Below are 21,176 nucleotides of genomic sequence, written 5' to 3'. Positions count from 1 at the left end.
CAAGTGGCAGCCTGACAGACCTGCTGAGCCGTAGCCTGGTGCCGGAAAGCCCAAGAGGCACCGACAGCTCTGGTCGAGTGTGCCTTGATCCCCGGCGGGGGAGGCACCTGAGAACACTGGTAGGCATCGGAAATGGCCGACCTTATCCAACGAGCTAGGGTCGGCTTAGAAGCCGAGAAGCCCTTGCGCCGACCTGAGGTCAGCACAAAAAGAGAGGTGCACCGCCTAAGAGCAGCGGTGCGAGACACATAGATCCAGAGCGCCCGCACCAGATCCAGAGTATGCAACGCTTTTTCAAAGCGATGAACAGGAGCCGGACAAAGGGAAGGCAGGGAAATATCCTGGTTAAGGTGGAAAGGAGATACCACCTTAGTAAGAAAGTCCGGAGTCGGATGGAGAACCACCTTGTCCTGATGAAACACCAAAAAAGGTGACTCCGAAGAGAGAACAGCCAAATCAGAGACTCTCCTGAGGGAGGTTATGGCCACTAGAAAGACCACTTTCTGTGAAAGACGAGACAAAGAAACCTCCCTAAGTGGCTCAAAAGGGGGTTTCTGCAAGGCCGTGAGGACCAGATTAAGGTCCCAGGGATCCAAAGGACGCTGGTAAGGCGGAATGATGTGAGATGCGCCCTGCATGAAGGTGCGCACCTGAGCCAGTCGGGTGATACGCCGCTGGAACAATACTGACAGAGCCGAGACCTGACCCTTGAGGGAAGGGAGGGATAGTCCTAGCTGCAGACCGGACTGTAAAAAGGACAGAAGGGTCGGCAGGGAAAAAGGCCAAGGAGCATGGCCGTAAGAGCGACACCAGGACAGGAAGATTCTCCAGGTCCTGTGATATATCTTGGCCGAGGAAGACTTCAGAGCCCGAGTCATCGTGGAGATGACTTCAGGAGGGATACCAGAAGTCGTCAAGATCCAGGACTCAAGAGCCACGCCGTCAATCTGAGAGCCGCAGAATTCTGGCGGAAAAACGGACCTTGTGAGAGAAGGTCTGGACGGTCCGGAAGATGCCACGGCACCTCTACGGACAGGTGGAGCAGGTCTGGATACCAAGCTCGCCTGGGCCAGTCTGGAGCAATGAGGATGACCCGACCGCCCTCCATTCTGATCTTGCGCAGGACTCTGGGCAAGAGAGCTAGAGGGGGAAACACATAAGACAGAAGAAACTGGGACCAATCCTGAACCAGCGCGTCCGCTGCAAAGGCCTGAGGATCGTGGGAGCGAGCCACGTAAACCGGAACCTTGTTGTTGTGCCGGGATGCCATTAGATCCACTTCCGGAGTGCCCCACTTGCGGCAGATCGACCGGAACACTGCCGGATGCAGAGCCCACTCGCCGCTGTCCACGGTCTGACGGCTGAGATAATCTGCCTCCCAGTTTTCCACGCCTGGGATGTGGACTGCGGATATGGTGGACTTGGAGTCCTCCGTCCACTGAAGGATGCGTTGAACCTCCAACATTGCCAGGCGGCTGCGTGTCCCGCCTTGGTGATTGATGTAGGCAACTGCTGTCGCGTTGTCTGACTGGACTCGAATGTGCTTGCCCGCCAACAGATGGTGAAAGGCTAAGAGAGCTAGAAGCACAGCTCTGATTTCCAGCACATTGATCGAGAGGGCTGATTCGGACTGAGTCCAAGTGCCCTGCGCTCTGTGGTGGAGATATACTGCTCCCCAGCCGACTAGACTGGCATCCGTGGTGAGGATCATCCAGGACGGGGCCAGGAAGGAACGTCCCTGAGACAGAGAGAGGGGCCGAAGCCACCACTGAAGGGAGCCCCTGGTCTGTGGCGACAGAGCCACCAACCTGTGCAAGGAGTAAGTCCGCTTGTCCCAACAGCGGAGAATGTCCAGCTGCAGGGGACGCAGATGGAACTGGGCAAAGGGAACTGCTTCCATTGACGCCACCATCTGACCCAGCATCTGCATTAGGTGCCTGATGGAGTGACGGCGAGACCTCAGTAAAGAGCGTACCGCCAGATGGAGGGACTGCTGTTTGACTAAGGGCAGCTTTACAAGTGCCGGCAAAGTCTCGAACTGCATCCCTAGGTACGTGAGACTCTGGGTCGGAGTCAGAGTGGACTTGGGTAGATTGACAAGCCACCCGAACTGGACTAGAGAGTGGCGAGAGTGAGCGAGACACTCCGCTGACAGTCTGCACTGGATGAAGCCTTGACTAGAAGGTCGTCCAGGTAAGGAATCACTGCCAACCCCTGGAGGTGCAGAACCGCAACCACTGCTGCCATGATTTTGGTGAATACTCGAGGGGCCGTGGCTAACCCGAAGGGGAGAGCCACGAATTGGAAATGTTCCTCTCCGATTGCAAAACGTAGCCAACGCTGGTGTGAAACTGCAATTGGCACATGCAAATAGGCATCTCTGATGTCGATGGATGCTAGGAAATCTCCTTGGGTCATTGAGGCAATGACTGATCGCAGAGACTCCATGCGAAAATGCCGCACCTGAACATGCTTGTTGAGAAGCTTGAGATCCAGGATGGGCCGGAAGGAACCGTCCTTCTTGGGGACTAGGAAGAGGTTTGAGTAGAAACCTCTGAACCGTTCCCGGGCGGCACCGGTACAATTACTCCATTGGCCTGCAAGGATGCCACGGCCTGCGAGAAGGCGGCGGCCTTGGAGCAGGGGGGAGTGGACAGAAAAAATCTGTTTGGCGGGCTGGAAGAGAATTCTATCCTGTAGCTGTCAGAGAGCACAAGAGAGAGGTGTTCAATGCCGCGCCAATAGATCACTTCAGAAGATGTTCAGATCAGTGTCACTTTATTATCATTCAGGTCGACGCGTTTCTGGGGCATCTGCCCCCTTCATCAGGACCACCAGAGAAAGAGATAACATCCAATGTTGGATTGGATGTTATCTCTTTTTCTCTGGTGGTCCTGATGAAGGGGGCAGATGCCCCAGAAACGCGTCGACCTGAATGATAATAAAGTGACACTGATCTGAACATCTTCTGAAGTGATCTATTGGCGCGGCATTGAACACCTCTCTCTTGTGCTCTCTGTTATCTACCATATTGGTGGCTGCAGCCTTGGATCGTTTGATACATGCGATTATAGTAGTTGTGGCTTCTCACAACTGCATTTGGTGAGTAGGTTTACTCCCCTATCCCTACCCCTTACATACTGGGGTAAGACCCTATTGCGCTTGTTTTTCCACAGCTGTTTTCCGTGATCCTGTAGCTGTGGGAGATGATATCCCGCACCCACTGATCGGAGACGTGTTGAAACCACACGTCGCCAAAGTGGGAGAGCCTGCCACCGACCAAGGACGTTGCTGGTGCGGCCAGATAGTCAAGAGGAGGCTGCCTTAGTGGCAGCGGCTCCTGCGGACTTCTGAGGACGCGGCTTCGTGCACCAGCTGGGTTTTCGGTCCTTGGCTGAGTTAGTGGACGAGGCTGAGGGCTTAGAGGATGACCAGTTAGAGGAACAAAACCTCGACTGGTTCCTGCCCTGGACAGGTTTCCTGGTTTTAGTTTGTGGCAAGGAAGTACTCTTCCCGCCAGTAGCTTCCTTAATGATTTCATCCAGTTGTTCGCCGAACAGCCGGGACCCAGCAAATGGGAGCCCAGCAAGGTACTTCTTGGAAGAAGCGTCTGCTTTCCACTCTCGCAGCCACAGGATCCTGCGTATAGCGAGGGAATTAGCCGAAGCCACCGCCGTGCGGTGAGAAGCCTCCAGAATGGCAGACATGGATGGCATAGGATGAAAAGGCTGAAGCCTGGGAAGTTAAGGCAACCATTTCGGGAATAGAGTCCCTGGTGAGGGAATGCATCTCCTCTAGAGAAGCAGAGATGGCTTTGAGAGCCCATACTTCTGCAAAAGACGGGGAGAACGAAGCCCCTGCCGCTTCATATACAGATTTGGCCAGAAGGTCAACCTGGCGGTCAGTGGAATCCTTAAGTGAGGTGCCATCAGCCACAGATACAACTGTCCGGGCTGAGATTCTAGACACCGGAGGGTCCACCTTCGGTGAATGAGCCCACTCCTTGACCACCTCTGGTGGAAAGGGAAAACGGTCATCAGAACTACGCTTTGGGAAGCGTTTGTCAGGACAGGCCCTGGGCTTGGTCACAGTGTCCTGAAAACTGGAGTGGTTAAAGAACACACTCCTTGCTCTCTTAGGTGATGTAAACTGGTGCTTTTCTACCAGAGAGGGTTGTTCATCCGATACTGGTGGATTGAGGTCCAGTACAGAATTAATGGACGCAATCAAATCACTAACATCTGCATCACCTTCGGTCAGATCAATGGGGCACATGGAGGTAGCGTCCGAGCCCACAGTAAAGGCATCCTCCTCGTCCTGTGATTCAGCTCGTGAATCAGAGCCGCGGGACGAGGAAGGAGAGGAGCCCCTGCATCTCCGTTTAGGAGGACGGGGTCTGAGCTCTGTGAGCTCTGCTGAGCGAGCCGTAGCAGCAGAGGCGCCCTGAGAAGGGGGCTGATGCATGCTCAGCAGAGTCCGGGACAACTGTCCCATGGAGTCGGCAAAGGACTGGGAGATAGACTTAGAGAAGGATTCTACCCAAGCCGGGGGTTCAGCCACCGGAGCCGAAGGGACCACTGGGAGTGAGACTCCAGGCTGAGGCACCACCATGTTAGAGCAGGCATCACAATGTGGATATGTGCTCGGTTCAGGCAGTACGAGCTTACATGCAGTGCATCTTGAGTACAGCCTTGCAGCCTTGCTCCTTGTGTGAGACATGCTGCTGAAGTGGGGGTTCTGAGTAGAATGGCCCCCAGAGAGTATATAACTAGGTCCACAACCAGAGGTTGTGGCTTACCCGACCGTTTGTGTGCCCTCCAGATCCCACAGACCGGACCCCCAGAGAGATGCTGCAGGCAGCTCCAATCAGTGTGAAAACGCTGATAAAATGGCGCCGGAGCGAGGAGAGGGGGCGGGACCTATCTCAAAGAGCGGGATCCTGAGGGCAAAGGAGGTATACAGGGGAGGGAATCTTTCCTCAGAGAGGAGTGTCCCTTCCCTGTGCTGAACAGCCGCTGGGCGGAGCCGCACTGTCCCCCTGCATGATTGGCATGCAGGGGCAGTGAAAACGAAAGTAGGCCTCAGGCGAAGCCGGGGCCTAAATTTAACAATGCGGCCGGCGCACAGGCACCATCGGCGCGGTTCTCCGGTGAAAACCAGAGAACCGGCCGGAAAGTCAGCATAGTTTCACAGCACACTCTCCCCAACAATAAAAGTACAAGGGACCCCCTGATAACCCCGTCTCAGATACTTAGCTTGTGAGACGCAGGGCCAGGTCCCTGAGGGATGAGTGCTCCGTCCGGCAGGATCCAAAAGGGGCTGCGGATGGAGACCGGTCTCCTGCAAGGCAGTGAGAACCGTGCTGGCTCCCACTTCAAGCCAGAGCCCGAGGGAATGGTGAAGGAGCGCGGCATGAAGGGCTCCAGCCCTGAAATCAACCTTAACAGCACCGCCGACAGAGTGGGGTGAGAAGGGACATGCCGGGAGTCCAGGCTTGGACCCGCTTTTCTTCAAACTCTTTTCAAAAATCAAAAACAGATGAGGATGCATGTGTGGATGTGTGCCTCCTGAACACAAAGCATTGAACTGGCTATATTTGGTTATCCAAGGGGTGTATATGCTAGGAGGGAGGAGCTACACTTTAGTGTAGTACTTTGTGTGTCCTCCGGAGGCAGAAGCTATACACCCACGGTCTGGGTCTCCCATAAGGAACGATGAAGAAATTATTATATTAATATATATATATATATTAATATTATATATACACACATATATATATATATATATATATATATATATATATATATATATATATATATATATATATATATATATATATATATATATATATATATATATATATATATATATATATACACATATATATACATATACATATACATTTCAAAGAAAGGAGAACACGAGCAAATATGCTGAAAAAAGTTCATAGATTTTATTAAATAGAATTTTAAAGTGCAAGTGCAAAAATTCACAATGATGATACAAAGATTAAAAGGAGGAGGGGATAGGAACAGATGGTAAAGGGCAGAACAATGGCCTGGTATGGACAGCAGGAAGATAATATTCACAAGCAGTAAAGCCAGAATCACTGGCACGTAAGCATCAGGATGAATGAATACAATATTCAGAAAACGAAATGGCCCAAAACTCACTGGCAGTTGATAATCACAATGTAAAGATAATAGTATAAATGGTAGTATATATAGGCAAATTTGCCCAAATCACTGGTAAAGCACCATAACATTGGAAAAAGAGTATTTTGTCTCTGATGGGAATATGTATCTCTAAAATACCGGCATGTAAGCAGGGAGGAGAATTTAAATAGACCAAATAGGTGTAAATGTGATACCCGTGAGTGATACCCGTGAGAGGGAAAAAGACTTAACCCCAAATCCGCATTGGCCAGGTGCAGATAATGAGCCAATGTCGTCCGCTCATGCTCTTTCACCAGTTCCGACTCCCAACGGTCTTATTCGATTAGACACCGGATTTCTTGTAGTACAACTAATGTTATCTATTATGCCACCTGCAGTTGTCCTCTTATTTATATTGGTCTTACATCTAGGGAGTTACGGGTACGTGTGAGAGAGCATGTGCGGGACATTGGCGCGGCCAGGACAGTGAACGATTTTTCTTTGCTTAAAACCCTACCCCGCCATTTTAAAAAATTTCATGATTGTGACCCGAGATCCCTGAAAATTCGGGGGATTGACGTAGTTCATTGTGGCATAAGGGGTGGCAATATTAAAAAGATGCTTTCCCAAAGGGAAACAAAATGGATTGTGGCTTTGGACTCGGTTGCTCCAAAGGGTCTGAATGAAACCTTGAGTTTTGCTTCATTTTTATAATAATGTCTCTGTTTTTCCAGTTCATCAGTGCCTGGTGTTTGTGGTTTTTAATCTTCTGTTTTTAATTATTTTTCTATTCTTCTTGTTTTTAGTTTTTCACTTTATTTTTGTCACATGTCCTCTCATGACTCCTACTGAAGTGATCTGGACCTGATATATTTTGAAATCTACTAACAAATATGGACGTCATCACATCAATTCGTCATCTTTGGATTTTTCTGGCAAAGACTATTACTATTTATTATTATGGCGATATCATGTTTTGTGCTTTTGTCTGAGGAATGTTCTTTTCATTTTTGAGCCTAAGCTTATAACAAATTGTAGCGGTATATGTCCTTTTTTAGGCTTAATGTTATCTTATATGATTATCTTGCCTTTTTCTGTATACTTGTATACTTTGCCGTCTCCCCCTGTGTTTCCACGTCCTCTTCTTGTCCAATCACTGTCTTCGGAGTCTTGTGTGCATGCGCGTGACGGCCCTGCGCCTCCCGGCCGTGCCCCGGTGTCTTGACGGAGTCCGCGCGTGCGCGGGGGTCTGGGCAAATGTTGCTCGGGCTCCCGCGCATGCGCCTGACTCCTTGACTGCCGGGTGTGCGAGACGGGGGGCGTTTTCCTGGCCGTCCCGCGCATGCGCCTCCCTGACTCCGGAACTTTGATTCGCGGTTCAATTTCCGCGGTGGTATTTAGGAGCCGCACAGACCGGACATGTGCACTCTCCTTCACTCTCCCCCATGATGAAGCGGCAAGCGACTGTTTCTTAAAGCCGCGAAACGTACGTCGGGCCTCTTTGCACCACCGGACTCAGGACCCAGGTATAATGTTCTCCATAGTCACCACCTCATTGAGGATTGTTTGAATGCTTTTTTGATTCACTCTCCAGAAAATGCCTGTATGGATTCTTTAGCCTCCCCTACATTCTCCATGGGATAAACTGATTTGGGCTTAAGTTTTCCTGATTATACCTGTTTTTGGTTAAATACTTTGCCTCTCTGCCATAGTATTTCTGATAGATATTAATATATTATGATACAATCCCCCGTTTTTGATGGGGTTGCATGTACTTATACTCCCATAAATTGTCTAATATCATACTATTGCAGACATTGTTTATTATACAGGTTTTGTTTCTGTGCTGCTTTTTATACCTACCCCCTTGCTTACTGGCTAGTGACTTGAGTTCTTTGTCTCTGCTGGGGATTCACTCAATCTACAATTAGGGTATACCCCTGATGCTTATTTGCCAGTGATTTTGGCTACATTATATTATAAACCATATAGACCTATGACTGGTACCGTGTTTCAGGTGAAATCTTCTTTTCCTCATTATCTGCACCTGGCCAATGCGGATTTGGGGTTAAGTCTTTTTCCCTCTCACGGGTATCACATTTACACCTATTTGGTCTATTTAAATTCTCCTCCCTGCTTACATGCCGGTATTTTAGAGATACATATTCCCATCAGAGACAAAATACTCTTTTTCCAATGTTATGGTGCTTTACCAGTGATTTGGGCAAATTTGCCTATATATACTACCATTTATACTATTATCTTTACATTGTGATTATCAACTGCCAGTGAGTTTTGGGCCATTTCGTTTTCTGAATATTGTATTCATTCATCCTGATGCTTACGTGCCAGTGATTCTGGCTTTACTGCTTGTGAATATTATCTTCCTGCTGTCCATACCAGGCCATTGTTCTGCCCTTTACCATCTGTTCCTATCCCCTCCTCCTTTTAATCTTTGTATCATCATTGTGAATTTTTGCACTTGCACTTTAAAATTCTATTTAATAAAATCTATGAACTTTTTTCAGCATATTTGCTCGTGTTCTCCTTTCTTTGAAATGCTCTTTGAGCTGCTGTGAACCTGGGGTGGCTCCTCCACCTGGTTCATATTTGTTTCTATGCCTTCTGTGGAATGTTTGATTGTTATATACATATACATATATATATATATATATATACACATATACATACATATACATATACATACACACATACATATATATATACATATACACACACACACACGCAAACATACACACACACATATATATATACATATACACACACACACACGCAAACATACATATACGCACATATATATTATATATATTATATATATATATATATATATATATATATACATACATACACACACATATACATACATACACACACATACATATATAATTAACCTCATAACGACGGCCGTACGACTTAAAGCGGCGGCAAAACAGGGTACTTATTCTGTTCCGCCGCTTTAAAGCGGCGGCCCGAAAAGAAGGGAATTTTGTTACTTACCGTAAATTCCTTTTCTTCTAGCTCTTATTGGGAGACCCAGACGATTGGGTGTATAGCACTGCCTCCGGAGGCCACACAAAGCAATTACACTAAAAAGTGTAAGGCCCCTCCCCTTCTGGCTATACACCCCCAGTGGGATCACTGGCTCATCAGTTTTAGTGCAAAAGCAAGAAGGAGGAAAGCCAATAACTGGTTTAAACAAATCCTCTCCGAGTAACCTCGGAGAACTGAAAACCGTTCAACATGAACAACATGTGTACCCGCAAACAAACCAAAAATCCCGAAGGACAACAGGGCGGGTGCTGGGTCTCCCAATAAGAGCTAGAAGAAAAGGAATTTACGGTAAGTAACAAAATTCCCTTCTTCTTCAGCGCTCTATTGGGAGACCCAGACGATTGGGACGTCCAAAAGCTGTCCCTGGGTGGGTAAAGAAATACCTCATGTTAGAGCTGCAAGACAGCCCTCCCCTATGGGGAGGTAACTGCCGCCTGCAGGACTCTTCTACCTAGGCTGGCGTCCGCCGAAGCATAGGTATGCACCTGATAATGTTTGGTGAAAGTGTGCAAACTCGACCAGGTAGCTGCCTGGCACACCTGTTGAGCCGTAGCCTGGTGTCGTAATGCCCAGGATGCACCCACGGCTCTGGTAGAATGGGCCTTCAGCCCTGATGGAACCGGAAGCCCAGCAGAACGGTAGGCTTCAAGAATTGGTTCTTTGATCCATCGAGCCAGGGTGGCCTTAGAAGCCTGCGACCCTTTGCGCTGACCAGCGACAAGGACAAAGAGTGCATCCGAACGGCACAAGGGCGCCGTGCGGGAGATGTAGATTCTGAGTGCTCTCACCAGATCTAACAAATGTAAATCTTTCTCATACCGATGAACTGCATGAGGACAAAACGAAGGCAAAGAGATATCCTGATTAAGATGAAAAGAGGATACCACCTTCGGGAGAAACTCCTGAATGGGGCGCAGCACAACCTTGTCCTGGTGGAAGACCAGGAAGGGAGCCTTGGATGATAGTGCTGCCAGCTCAGACACTCTCCGAAGAGATGTGATCGCTACCAGAAAAGCCACTTTCTGTGATAGTCTAGAAAGTGAAACCTCCCTCAGAGGCTCGAAGGGCGGCTTCTGGAGGGCAACTAGTACCCTGTTCAGATCCCCGCACCTTAGGAAGGCGTGCCAAACGCCTCTGAAAAAAGACGGATAGCGCCGAGACCTGACCTTTAAGGGAGCTGAGCGACAAACCTTTTTCTAACCCAGATTGCAGGAAAGAAAGAAAGGTAGGCAATGCAAATGGCCAGGGAGACACTCCCTGAGCAGAGGACCAGGATAAGAATATCCTCCACGTTCTGTGGTAGATCTTAGCGGACGTGGGCTTCCTAGCCTGTCTCATGGTGGCAACGACCCCTTGGGACAATCCTGAAGACGCTAGGATCCAGGACTCAATGGCCACACAGTCAGGTTCAGGGCCGCAGAATTCCGATGGAAAAACGGCCCTTGGGACAGTAAGTCTGGTCGGTCTGGGAGTGCCCACGGTTGGCCGACCGTGAGCTGCCACAGATCCGGATACCACGCCCTCCTCGGCCAGTCTGGGGCGACAAGTATGACGCGGCTGCAATCGGATCTGATCTTGCGTAGCACTCTGGGCAAGAGTGCCAGAGGTGGAAACACATAAGGGAGCCGGAACTGCGACCAATCTTGCACTAGGGCGTCTGCCGCCAGTGCTCTTTGATCGCGAGACCGTGCCATGAAGGTTGGGACCTTGTTGTTGTGCCGTGACGCCATTAGGTCGACGTCCGGCACCCCCCAGCGGCGACAGATTTCCTGAAACACGTCTGGGTGAAGGGACCATTCCCCTGCGTCCATGCCCTGGCGACTGAGGAAGTCTGCTTCCCAGTTTTCTACGCCGGGGATGTGAACTGCGGATATGGTGGAGGCTGTGGCTTCCACCCACATCAGAATCCGCCGGACTTCCTGGAAGGCTTGCCGACTGCGTGTCCCCCCTTGGTGGTTGATGTATGCCACCGCTGTGGAGTTGTCCGACTGAATTCGGATCTGCCTTCCTTCCAGCCACTGCTGGAAGGCTAGTAGGGCAAGATACACTGCTCTGATTTCCAGAACATTGATCTGAAGGGTGGACTCCTGCTGAGTCCACGTACCCTGAGCCCTGTGGTGGAGAAACACTGCTCCCCACTCTGACAGACTCGCGTCTGTCGTGACCACTGCCCAGGATGGGGGCAGGAATGATCTTCCCTGTGATAATGAGGTGGGAAGAAGCCACCACTGCAGGGAGTCTTTGGCCGTCTGGGAAAGGGAGACTTTCCTGTCCAGGGATGTTGACTTCCCGTCCCATTGGCGGAGAATGTCCCATTGAAGTGGACGCAGATGAAACTGCGCAAACGGAACCGCCTCTATTGCCGCCACCATCTTCCCGAGGAAGTGCATGAGGCGTCTTAAGGAGTGCGACTGACTTTGAAGGAGAGCCTGCACCCCAGTCTGTAGAGACCGCTGCTTGGCCAGCGGAAGCTTCACTATCGCTGAGAGAGTATGAAACTCCATGCCAAGATACGTTAGTGATTGGGTCGGTGACAGATTTGACTTTGGGAAGTTGATGATCCACCCGAACGCCTGGAGAGTCTCCAGTGCAACATTCAGGCTGAGTTGGCATGCCTCTTGAGAGGGTGCCTTGACCAGTAGATCGTCCAAGTAAGGGATCACAGAGTGTCCGTGAGAGTGCAAGACTGCTACCACTGCCGCCATGATCTTGGTGAACACCCGAGGGGCTGTCGCCAGACCAAATGGCAGAGCTACGAACTGAAGATGGTCGTCTCCTATCACGAAGCGTAGAAAGCGTTGGTGCTCTGTAGCAATCGGCACGTGGAGATAAGCATCTTTGATGTCTATTGATGCTATGAAATCTCCTTGAGACATTGAGGCAATGACTGAGCGGAGGGATTCCATCCGGAACCGCCTGGCGTTCACATGCTTGTTGAGCAGTTTTAGGTCCAGAACAGGACGGAAGGAGCCGTCCTTTTTTGGAACCACAAAGAGATTGGAGTAAAATCCTCGCCCCCGTTCCTGAGGGGGGACAGGGATCACGACTCCTTCTGCTCTTAGAGAGTCCACCGCCTGCAGCAGGGCATCTGCTCGGTTGGGGTGTGGGGAGGTTCTGAAGAACCGAAGTGGAGGTCGAGAACTGAACTCGATTCTGTACCCGCGAGACAAAATGTCTGTTACCCACCGGTCCTTGACCTGTGACAGCCAAATGTCGCAAAAGCGGGAGAGCCTGCCACCGACCGAGGATGCGGAGGGAGGAGGCCGAAAGTCATGAGGTAGCCGCTTTGGAAGCGGTTCCTCCATTTGCTTTCCTGGGGCGTGAGTGAGCCCGCCAGGAATCTGAGCTCCCTTGTTCTTTCTGAGTCCTTTTGGACGAGGAGAATTGGGCCTTGCCCGAGCCTCGAAAGGACCGAAACCTCGACTGCCACCTTTTCTGTTGGGGTTTACTTGCTCTGGGCTGTGGTAAGGAAGAGTCCTTACCCTTGGACTGTTTTATGATTTCAGCCAATGGCTCACCAAACAGTCTGTCTCTAGATAATGGCAAGCTGGTTAAGCATTTTTTGGAACCAGCATCTGCTTTCCAGTCCTTTAACCACAAGGCTCTGCGCAAAACCACAGAATTGGCGGACGCCATAGCGGTACGGCTCGTAGATTCTAGGACAGCATTGATAGCATAGGTCGCAAACGCAGACATTTGCGAAGTTAGGGACGCCACCTGCGGCACCGCTGGATGTATGAAAGCATCCACCTGTGCTAAACCAGCTGAAATAGCTTGGAGTGCCCACACGGCCGCGAATGCTGGAGCAAACGACGCGCCGATAGCTTCATAGACAGATTTCAACCAAAGGTCCATCTGTCTGTCGTTGGCATCCTTAAGAGAAGCGCCATCCTCTACTGCGACTATGGATCTAGCCGCAAGCTTGGAAATTGGGGGATCCACCTTTGGACACTGGGTCCAGCGTTTGGCCACCTCAGAGGGAAAAGGATAACGGGTATCCTTAGAACGTTTAGAGAAACGCTTGTCTGGATGAGCGTCGTGTTTCTGGATCGATTCTCTGAAGTCAGAGTGGTCCAAAAAAGCACTTAATTTACGCTTGGGATACAGGAAATGGAACTTCTCCTGCTGTGCAGCTGCCTCCTCTGCAGAAGGGGCTGGGGGAGAAATATCCAACAGTCTATTAATTGCCGATATAAGGTCATTAACCATGGCGTCACCATCAGGGGCATCCAGATTGAAAGGAGCCTCAGGATTAGAATCCTGATCACCGTCCTCAGTCTCATCACAGAGAGACTCTTCTCGCTGAGACCCTGAGCAGTGTGATGACGTTGAGGGTCTTTCCCAGCGAGCTCGCTTAGGCTGCCTGGGACTGTCATCTGAGTCAGAGACTTCAGCCTGTGATGCTTGAGACCCCCTTGAAGTACGGATTAGTTCCAACTGAGGGGGACCGGAGAGCAGAGACACAGCAGTGTCCATGGTCTGAGTAACTGGCCTGGACTGCAAGGTCTCCAGGATTTTTGACATAGTCACAGACATTTTATCAGCAAAAACTGCAAAGTCTGTCCCCGTCACCGGGGCAGGGTTCACAGGCGTCTCTGCCTGGGCTACCACCACATTAGGCTCTGGCTGACGAAGTGCCACTGGGACTGAACATTGCATACAATGTGAGTCTTTGGAGCCTGCCGGTAGATCAGCCCCACATGCAGTACAAACAGTGTACACAGCCTGTGCCTTGGCACCCTTGCGTTTTGCGGATGACATGTTGCTGCCTCCTCAGAGCAGTACAGGGTGTCCAGCCAAGAAGCGACCTTACAGTGCAACTATATATATATATATGGTACTAAGAAAAAAGTACACTAATATAACACTGAGGCACTAGTGGGGCCAGCACTAAAGTGCAGCTTACCGCCCGCTTAGGAGCGGGTGTGTGGTCGCCGAATTCCCTTTAGTCTGGGTCTCCCAGAGCCTGCTGCCTTTCCCCAGCCAGACCGCATGTGTAATGGCTGCCGGCGTCCTTGTGGAGAGGGGGGGCGGGCCCTGGGCGTATACAGACGAAGAGCGGGAAGCCTGCTTCCCACTGTGCCTAGTGAGAGGGCTGGAGCATGTAAATAAGCTCCAGCCCTCGGCGCTGCCAATTGAGCAGCGTCTCTCCCCTACCCTGATTGACAGGGTAGGGGCGGGAACGAAGCAGCGCTAGGCCGCAGAAGCCGGGGGCTAAAGTTAGAAGCGCCGCCGCCGTAAAAGCGCGGTCGGCGCAAAGTCCCCGGCGCACCACAAGTCGCAGCTGCGCCGCCGCTCCAGTAGCGGTCGGCGCAGTAGTTCCCAACATGTAACGTCACTCAGCAAAGCTGCAGTGACCTAACCCCAGCGCACAGCGCTACTGTCCCCGGCGCACTATAACGCTCAGCAAGCCTTGAGAGTGTCCGTGCCTGCCGGGGACACAGAGTACCTGAAAGTTGCAGGGCCTTGTCCCTGAACGGCACTCCCGCTCCAAATCCAGCAGGTTCTCTGGGTCTGTGGATGGAGCCCGGCCTCAGGGCTTGGAGGCCGGTAAGATCCCACTTCCACAGAGCCCTCCAGGGGATGTGGAAGGAAAACAGCATGTGGGCTCCAGCCTCCGTACCAGCAATAGGTACCTCAACCTTACAAGCACCACCACGGGTGAGAAGGGAGCATGCTGGGGGCCCCATATGGGCCCTCTTTTCTTCCATCCGATATAGTCAGCAGCTACTGCTGACTACAAACAGTGGAGCTATGCGTGGATGTCTGACCTCCTTCGCACAAAGCAGAAAACTGATGAGCCAGTGATCCCACTGGGGGTGTATAGCCAGAAGGGGAGGGGCCTTACACTTTTTAGTGTAATTGCTTTGTGTGGCCTCCGGAGGCAGTGCTATACACCCAATCGTCTGGGTCTCCCAATAGAGCGCTGAAGAAAACCCTGTAGCGCCCCCCAGCGACCGAAAATCTCGGGGGTTTCAGCTACCGGGGGTAGCTGAGACCCCCCAGATTATGAATCGGGGTGTTTTTTTTGGACCCCGATCATGTGATCGGCGGTATACACCGTATACCGACGAACACATGAAAAAAAAAAAGAAATGGCCGGTAAAACTGATTTCTTTTTCATCTGACATGATCAAACATGTCAGATGAGAAAGAAATCTAACCCCCTAGTGCCCCCAAAGCCCCCGGTACCGGAGAGTCCCCCCACCCCCACCCCTACCCCCACCGGACATCCAAAATGGCGCCGAAGCGCACAGAAAACTGCCGCCGGCGCCGGCTCTGCAGTCATTTCCCTCCGATCTGAAATGATCAAACATTTCAGATCGGAGGGAAATGTCCTCCCCCTGACCCCTCCTCCGGTCCACCGGAGCCCTCTGGTCACCGGAGCCCCCTCCGGTTCTCCAGAGCCACCACCCACCTTCCCCCCTCCGGAGCGTGGAAGATGGCGGCGCACAGCGCGCGGCCGCCTTCATTCTGCTCTTTCTGCCGCATGTGACACGTCACATGCGGCAGAAAGGTGTCCCCAGGTCCCACTAGGTCACCCCCCGTCACCCCCCCCCCCAAGCCCCCGGTTATACGTTACCTGTCTGCCGCTCCGGGCCCGCGATCGCCGCCTCCTTCTTCAATGCTGGCGGCGCATGCGCAGACAGCGGCTGTCAGCTGGATCCCTGCAAGCAGGGATCCTGCTGACGTCGCTGATGCACAGGCTCCACTGTGGACCGGGGGAGGGTGAGTGCAGTGATCTGCAGCCACACTCCTCACATGGAGAGGCTGCTGTTCCAGAAAATGGGGGGTACGTTCTGTGAGCGTGCCCCTCATATTCTGGAATGAGGTTACTGCAGGTCACTCTGCCCTAGGTTGGACCGGGGCAGTGTGAGTGCAGTATTCTCAGATTACTGCACCCACACTGCTCATGGAGAGCTTGCTCTTCCAGAAAATGGGGGATACGTTCCCTGAACGTGCCCCCCATATTCTAGAAGATCCAGAGTCGGCGCGGGACCTCCAAAATGGATTACAGCGACCGGAATTTCTTTATTTTCAATAAATTGGTAAAAGAGGAATGTTTCGGGGAGTGTTTTTTCAAATAAATTTTTTTTTTGTCTTTTTTTTTTCTATTACTGACTGGGTTAGTGATGTCGGGTATCTGTTCAGATGCCGTGACATCACTAACCCCAGGGCTTGATGCCAGGTGACATTACAGCTGGTATCAACCCCATATATTACCCCGTCTGCCACCGCACCAGGGCGCGGGATGAGCTGGGGCGAAGCGCCAGGATTGGCGCATCTAATGGATGCGCCACTTCTGGGGCGGCTGCGGCCTGCTATTTTTAGGCTGGGAAGAGTCCAATAACCATGGCTCTTCCCACCCTGAGAATACCAGACCCCAGCTGTCCGCTTCACCTTGGCTGGTGATCTAATTTGGGGGGGACCCCACGTTTTTTTTGTTTTTTTTTTAAAAAACGCCTGGGGAGCCCTCCAAATTGATCACCAGCCAAGGTGAAGCTGTCAGCTGTGGTTTGCAGGCTACAGCTGTCTGCTTTACCCTAGCTGGCTATCAAAAATAGGGGGGACCCCACGTCGTTTATTTTAATTATTAATTTTTTGGGGGGCTAAATACAAGTCTAGGCACCCTTTAGTGCCACATGAAAGGCACTAAAGGGCGCCAGCTTAGAATATGCAGGGGAATGGGATGTTATATTTGTTTGACATCTATCCATTCATCCATTGTAGCATTTTACGCTGTGTGCCCACAATCAGGGTTTGCAGCGTTTTGGGCGCAGAGTGTTTTCCCTGTGTCCATAATGCTGCGTTGTGCAGTAGAAGCACAGTGGAAGGATTTTTAGAAATCCCATGCCCAATGTGCTTCTTTTCTCCGCAGCATAAACCGACCTGTGGCGCAGCTTCCCGAGCCTCAGCATGTCAATTTATGCTGCGGAGATGAGTGTTCTCTGCAGGTAGCATAGAGCTCCACAGCGGCCTGAACCCAAATCGTGGGCTTGGGCAGCTGCGTTCTCCCGTGGACAACACTCACATCTCTGCAGGAGGCTGACACTGTGTACTAGATGCCGTGTCGCTGGATCATGGCCACAGAGCCTAACAGTGAGACATTTGTTGCTACAGCAACATTTTTGTGAAGTACCTGTGGATTCAAAATGCTTACTATACTCCTGAATAAAATCCAGTTTCCAAAATGGGGTCACTTGTGGGGGTTTTCTGATGTATAGGTACCCAAGGGGCCCTGCTAATGTGACATGGTGCGCGCAATTTATTTCAACTTTTCCAGAATTCAAATGGTGCTCCCTCCATTCCAAGCCCTCCCATTTATCCAAACAGAGGTTTTTGGCCACATTTGGGGTATCCCTGTGCTCATAAGACATTGGATAACAACCTGTGGGGTCCACGGTTTGTTGTTGTCTCTTGAAAAAGTGAGAAATTTGATGCTAAAGCAACAGTTTTGTGAAAAAAATGAAAATTTTCAATATGGCAACCTAAGCTTATCAAATTCTGTGAAGTACTCGTGGATTCAAACTGCTCACTATACACCTTGATAAAAGCCTTGAGGTGTCTTGTTTCCAGAATGAAGTCACTTGTGGGGGACCGCCACTGTTTAGGCACCTCAGGGGCTCTCCAAATGCAACCTGGCGTCCGCTATTGATTCCAGCCAATTTTGCAGTCAAATGGCACTCCTTCCCTTCCGAGCCCTGCCATGCGCCCAAACAGTTGATTTACACCACATATAAGGTATCGCCAAACTCAGGAGAAATTGCACAATAAATGTTATGCTGAATTTTTTCCTTTTACTCTTGTAAAAAAAAAGCTACCTGGTTGAAATAACAATTTTGTGGTAAAATTTTTTTTTTTTTTTCATGGCTCAACGTTATAAAATTCTGTGAAGCACCTGAGGGTTCAGGGTACTCACCAAACATCTAGATAAATTCCTTGAGGGGCCTAGTTTCCAAAATGGGGCCACTTGTGCGGGGTTTCTGCTGTTTAGGTACCTTAGGGGACCTCCAAATGCGACATGGTGCCCGCAATCTTTTTCAGCCAAATTTCCTTTCTAAAATTCAAATATTGCTCCTTTCGTTCCAAGCCCTCCCATTTGTCCAAACAAAGGTTTCAGACCACATGTGAGGTATCACCGCGCTCATAAAAAAGTGGTTAACAAACCTTGAGGTCAAATTTTTGGAATTACCTCTTGAAAAAGTGAGAAAATTGATGCTAAAGCAACATTTTTGAGAAAATTATTAAAATTTTCAATATGACAACGTAACGTTAACAAAATCTGTGAAGTACCTGTGGATCTAAAATGCTCACTATACCCCTAGATAGAAGCCTTGAGGGGTCTAGTTTCCAAAATGGTGTCACTTGTGAGGGATTTCTTCTGTTTAGGTACCTTAGCGGACCTGTAAATGCAACATGGTGCCCGCAATCTATTTCAGCCAAATTTGCTTTCCAAAATTCAAATATTGCTCCTTCTGTTCCGAGCCCTCCCATTTGTCCAAACAGAGGTTTCTGACCACATGTGGGGTATCGGCGCGCTCATAAGAAAGTGGGGAACAAGTTTTGAGGTCCATTTTGTTGTGTTATTTCTTCTAAAAGTGAATAAATTTGGGTTAGAGCAACATTTTTTGGTAAAATTTAATTTTTGCTTTTTTTCATTCCACATTGCTTTTGTTCATGTGAAGCACCTGAAGGGTTAATAAACTTCTTGAATGTGGTTTTGAGTACTTTGGGGGGTGCAGTTTTTAGAATGGTGTCACTTTTGGGTATTTTCTGTCATCTAGGCCTATTGAAGTCACTTCAAATGTGATGTGGTCCCTAAAAAACTGGTTTTGTAAATTTTGATGTAAAAATGAGAAATTGCTGATAAACTTTGAACCCCTCTAACTTCCTAACAAAAAAAAATTTTGTTTCCAAAATTGTGCTGATGTAAAGTAGACATGTGGGAAATGTTATTTATTAACTATTTTGTGTCACAGAAATCTCTGGTTTAACGGTATAAAAATTCAAAAGTTGAAAATTGCTAAATTTTCAAAATTTTTGCCAATATTCAATTTTTTTCATAAATAAACACAAAAAATATTGTCCTAAATTTGGTACTAACATGAAGTCCAATATGTGACGAAAAAACAATCTCAGAATCACCGGGATCCGTTGAAGCGTTCCAGAGTTATAACCTCATGAAGTGACACTGGTCAGAATTGCAAAATTTGGTCTGGTCATTAAGGTGAAAATTAGCTCCGTCACTAAAGGGTTAAACAACTAACGAAAACATGACTTAAACAATACAATCACTTTCTAATGAGAGATCCCCTTTAAGCCAAAATGTTTTTTTGTTTTTTTTCAAAAGCAAAAAGCTGCATATTCAACACAAAATTTGGAGTACGAAGCTTTTGAGACCTATTAAAGTTGTACTTGATTAATCAATCAAAAACATGGAAGTCCCAAAACCCACTTGCGTAGACAGCCAACCCCCCCCACCACAAAAGACACACACAAAATAGACTTAAACCCCCCAGTAAATTAAAAAAGGAAGAGTTTAGTGCAACACAAAAATTAAAAAAGAAAAGTGAAAATGCAATAATTTATCGGGGCCTGAGTGTTTGTTACACTATAGAAATTACAAGATTACAATCATTAGACGTCACGGAGATTATTATTAGGAGACCCTTCGGCACCAGTTTTCTTGGAGACATGAGTGCGGTGACAAGAATAACAAAACGCACCTCTCTTCAGAATATTCTGGAACACCTGAGCCGGAGTCTCATCGTTAAATGGGGGTATACCAGTAAGAAACTCGAACAGGCAAACTCCGAGGGCCCACCAGTCCACAGCCGGTCCTACAGAAATATATATAGCGAGAGTCAATAAAGTGGAGCAAATCTGCAGGATCATCAAGCGTCATGTTAGAAATGTCCAAGCCGTCACAAACCCTGCCACATCCAGCAGCCAAACCAAGCACATTCTGGCCCAGCTGGTGCGAAAGCAGAAAAGGCCCCGGCTAGCACAGAGCCTAAATGCCAGTGGCCAGTGAACACAATGGCTACATCTGGCAATTTTTTCCCACTAGTGCACCAGGAAAACCATGTCACCCAAATGTAAATCTGGATGGAGAGAGGACCTTTCCTCGCATGTGCAACTTCAAATAAAACTCATGGCAAATTTTCACAATTTGCAAAAATGTACTTAGTTGGGTTATTTAAATTTACCAGGTCCCAAAATGCAAATTTTTAAAATGATCTGTACACTATAGGGGGCTTAAAAAGGCTGCACAGCATAACATACAATCTGAGGTGAGGTCCCTGACTTTATTGTAGTCACCTGAAGTCAGGTTACCTGTAGTCACAGCTGCAGGGCTGTGGGAACCTCCAGCTGTAACCGCAAATTACCTGTGCGACGTCACTGCTGATTGGTGCGGCTCACTCAGTCTCTGTCTGAAGCTCACAGCAGGCAGTCATGTTCTATGGCGCTCACTGTGAATTCAGATTTAGCAGAGCTGGAATCGTCGTCAGACCTCGTGTGAATTATGTCGGACCTGCAGGCTTGTTTTGGGGGTTAATAAAGTGGTGAAAGACGGGGCTTTTTGTATTTTATTTCAAATAAAAGATTTTTTTTTGGTGATTGTGTTTATTTACTTTAACTTCTAGATTAGTAATGTGGGTGGGGGGGTGGAGTCTCAGACCCACCCCATCACTAAGCTAGGGCTTAATAGCAGCTGTAATTAACCCCTTATTACCCAGATTGCAACTGCACCAGGGCAAATCGGGAAGAGTCGGGTAAATTGCTGGGATTGTCACATCTAATCAAATTAAACAGAAAAGTTCAGCACGGAACACCCTATGAGTAAGGGTCACTATGACCTGAAACGCGTAAGGATTTACTATCAATACATGTATATTTTAATACATTTCAAATAACAGGATGTTTTATTTAAATTGAAAATCGAAC

The 21,176-nt window shown here is 49.1% G+C and overlaps 1 protein-coding gene across 2 annotated transcripts in view; it reads right to left on the bottom strand.

Moving 5' to 3' along the window:
- Positions 1-21,176, bottom strand: part of MASTL (microtubule associated serine/threonine kinase like) — a 97,578-nt gene that overhangs the window by 12,099 nt on the left and 64,303 nt on the right. For both annotated transcript variants that reach the window (XM_075315531.1, XM_075315532.1), the window contains one exon: positions 19,955-20,068. In XM_075315531.1, coding sequence (XP_075171646.1) covers positions 19,955-20,068 — 114 coding nt within the window. The remainder of the gene's footprint in view (positions 1-19,954; positions 20,069-21,176) is intronic.

The sequence above is a fragment of the Anomaloglossus baeobatrachus genome, chromosome 6, assembly GCF_048569485.1.
Source record: "Anomaloglossus baeobatrachus isolate aAnoBae1 chromosome 6, aAnoBae1.hap1, whole genome shotgun sequence".
NCBI lineage: Eukaryota > Metazoa > Chordata > Amphibia > Anura > Aromobatidae > Anomaloglossus > Anomaloglossus baeobatrachus.
The sequence above is the reverse complement of the archived record's forward strand: the minus strand, read 5'-3'. Positions and strand labels throughout refer to the sequence as shown.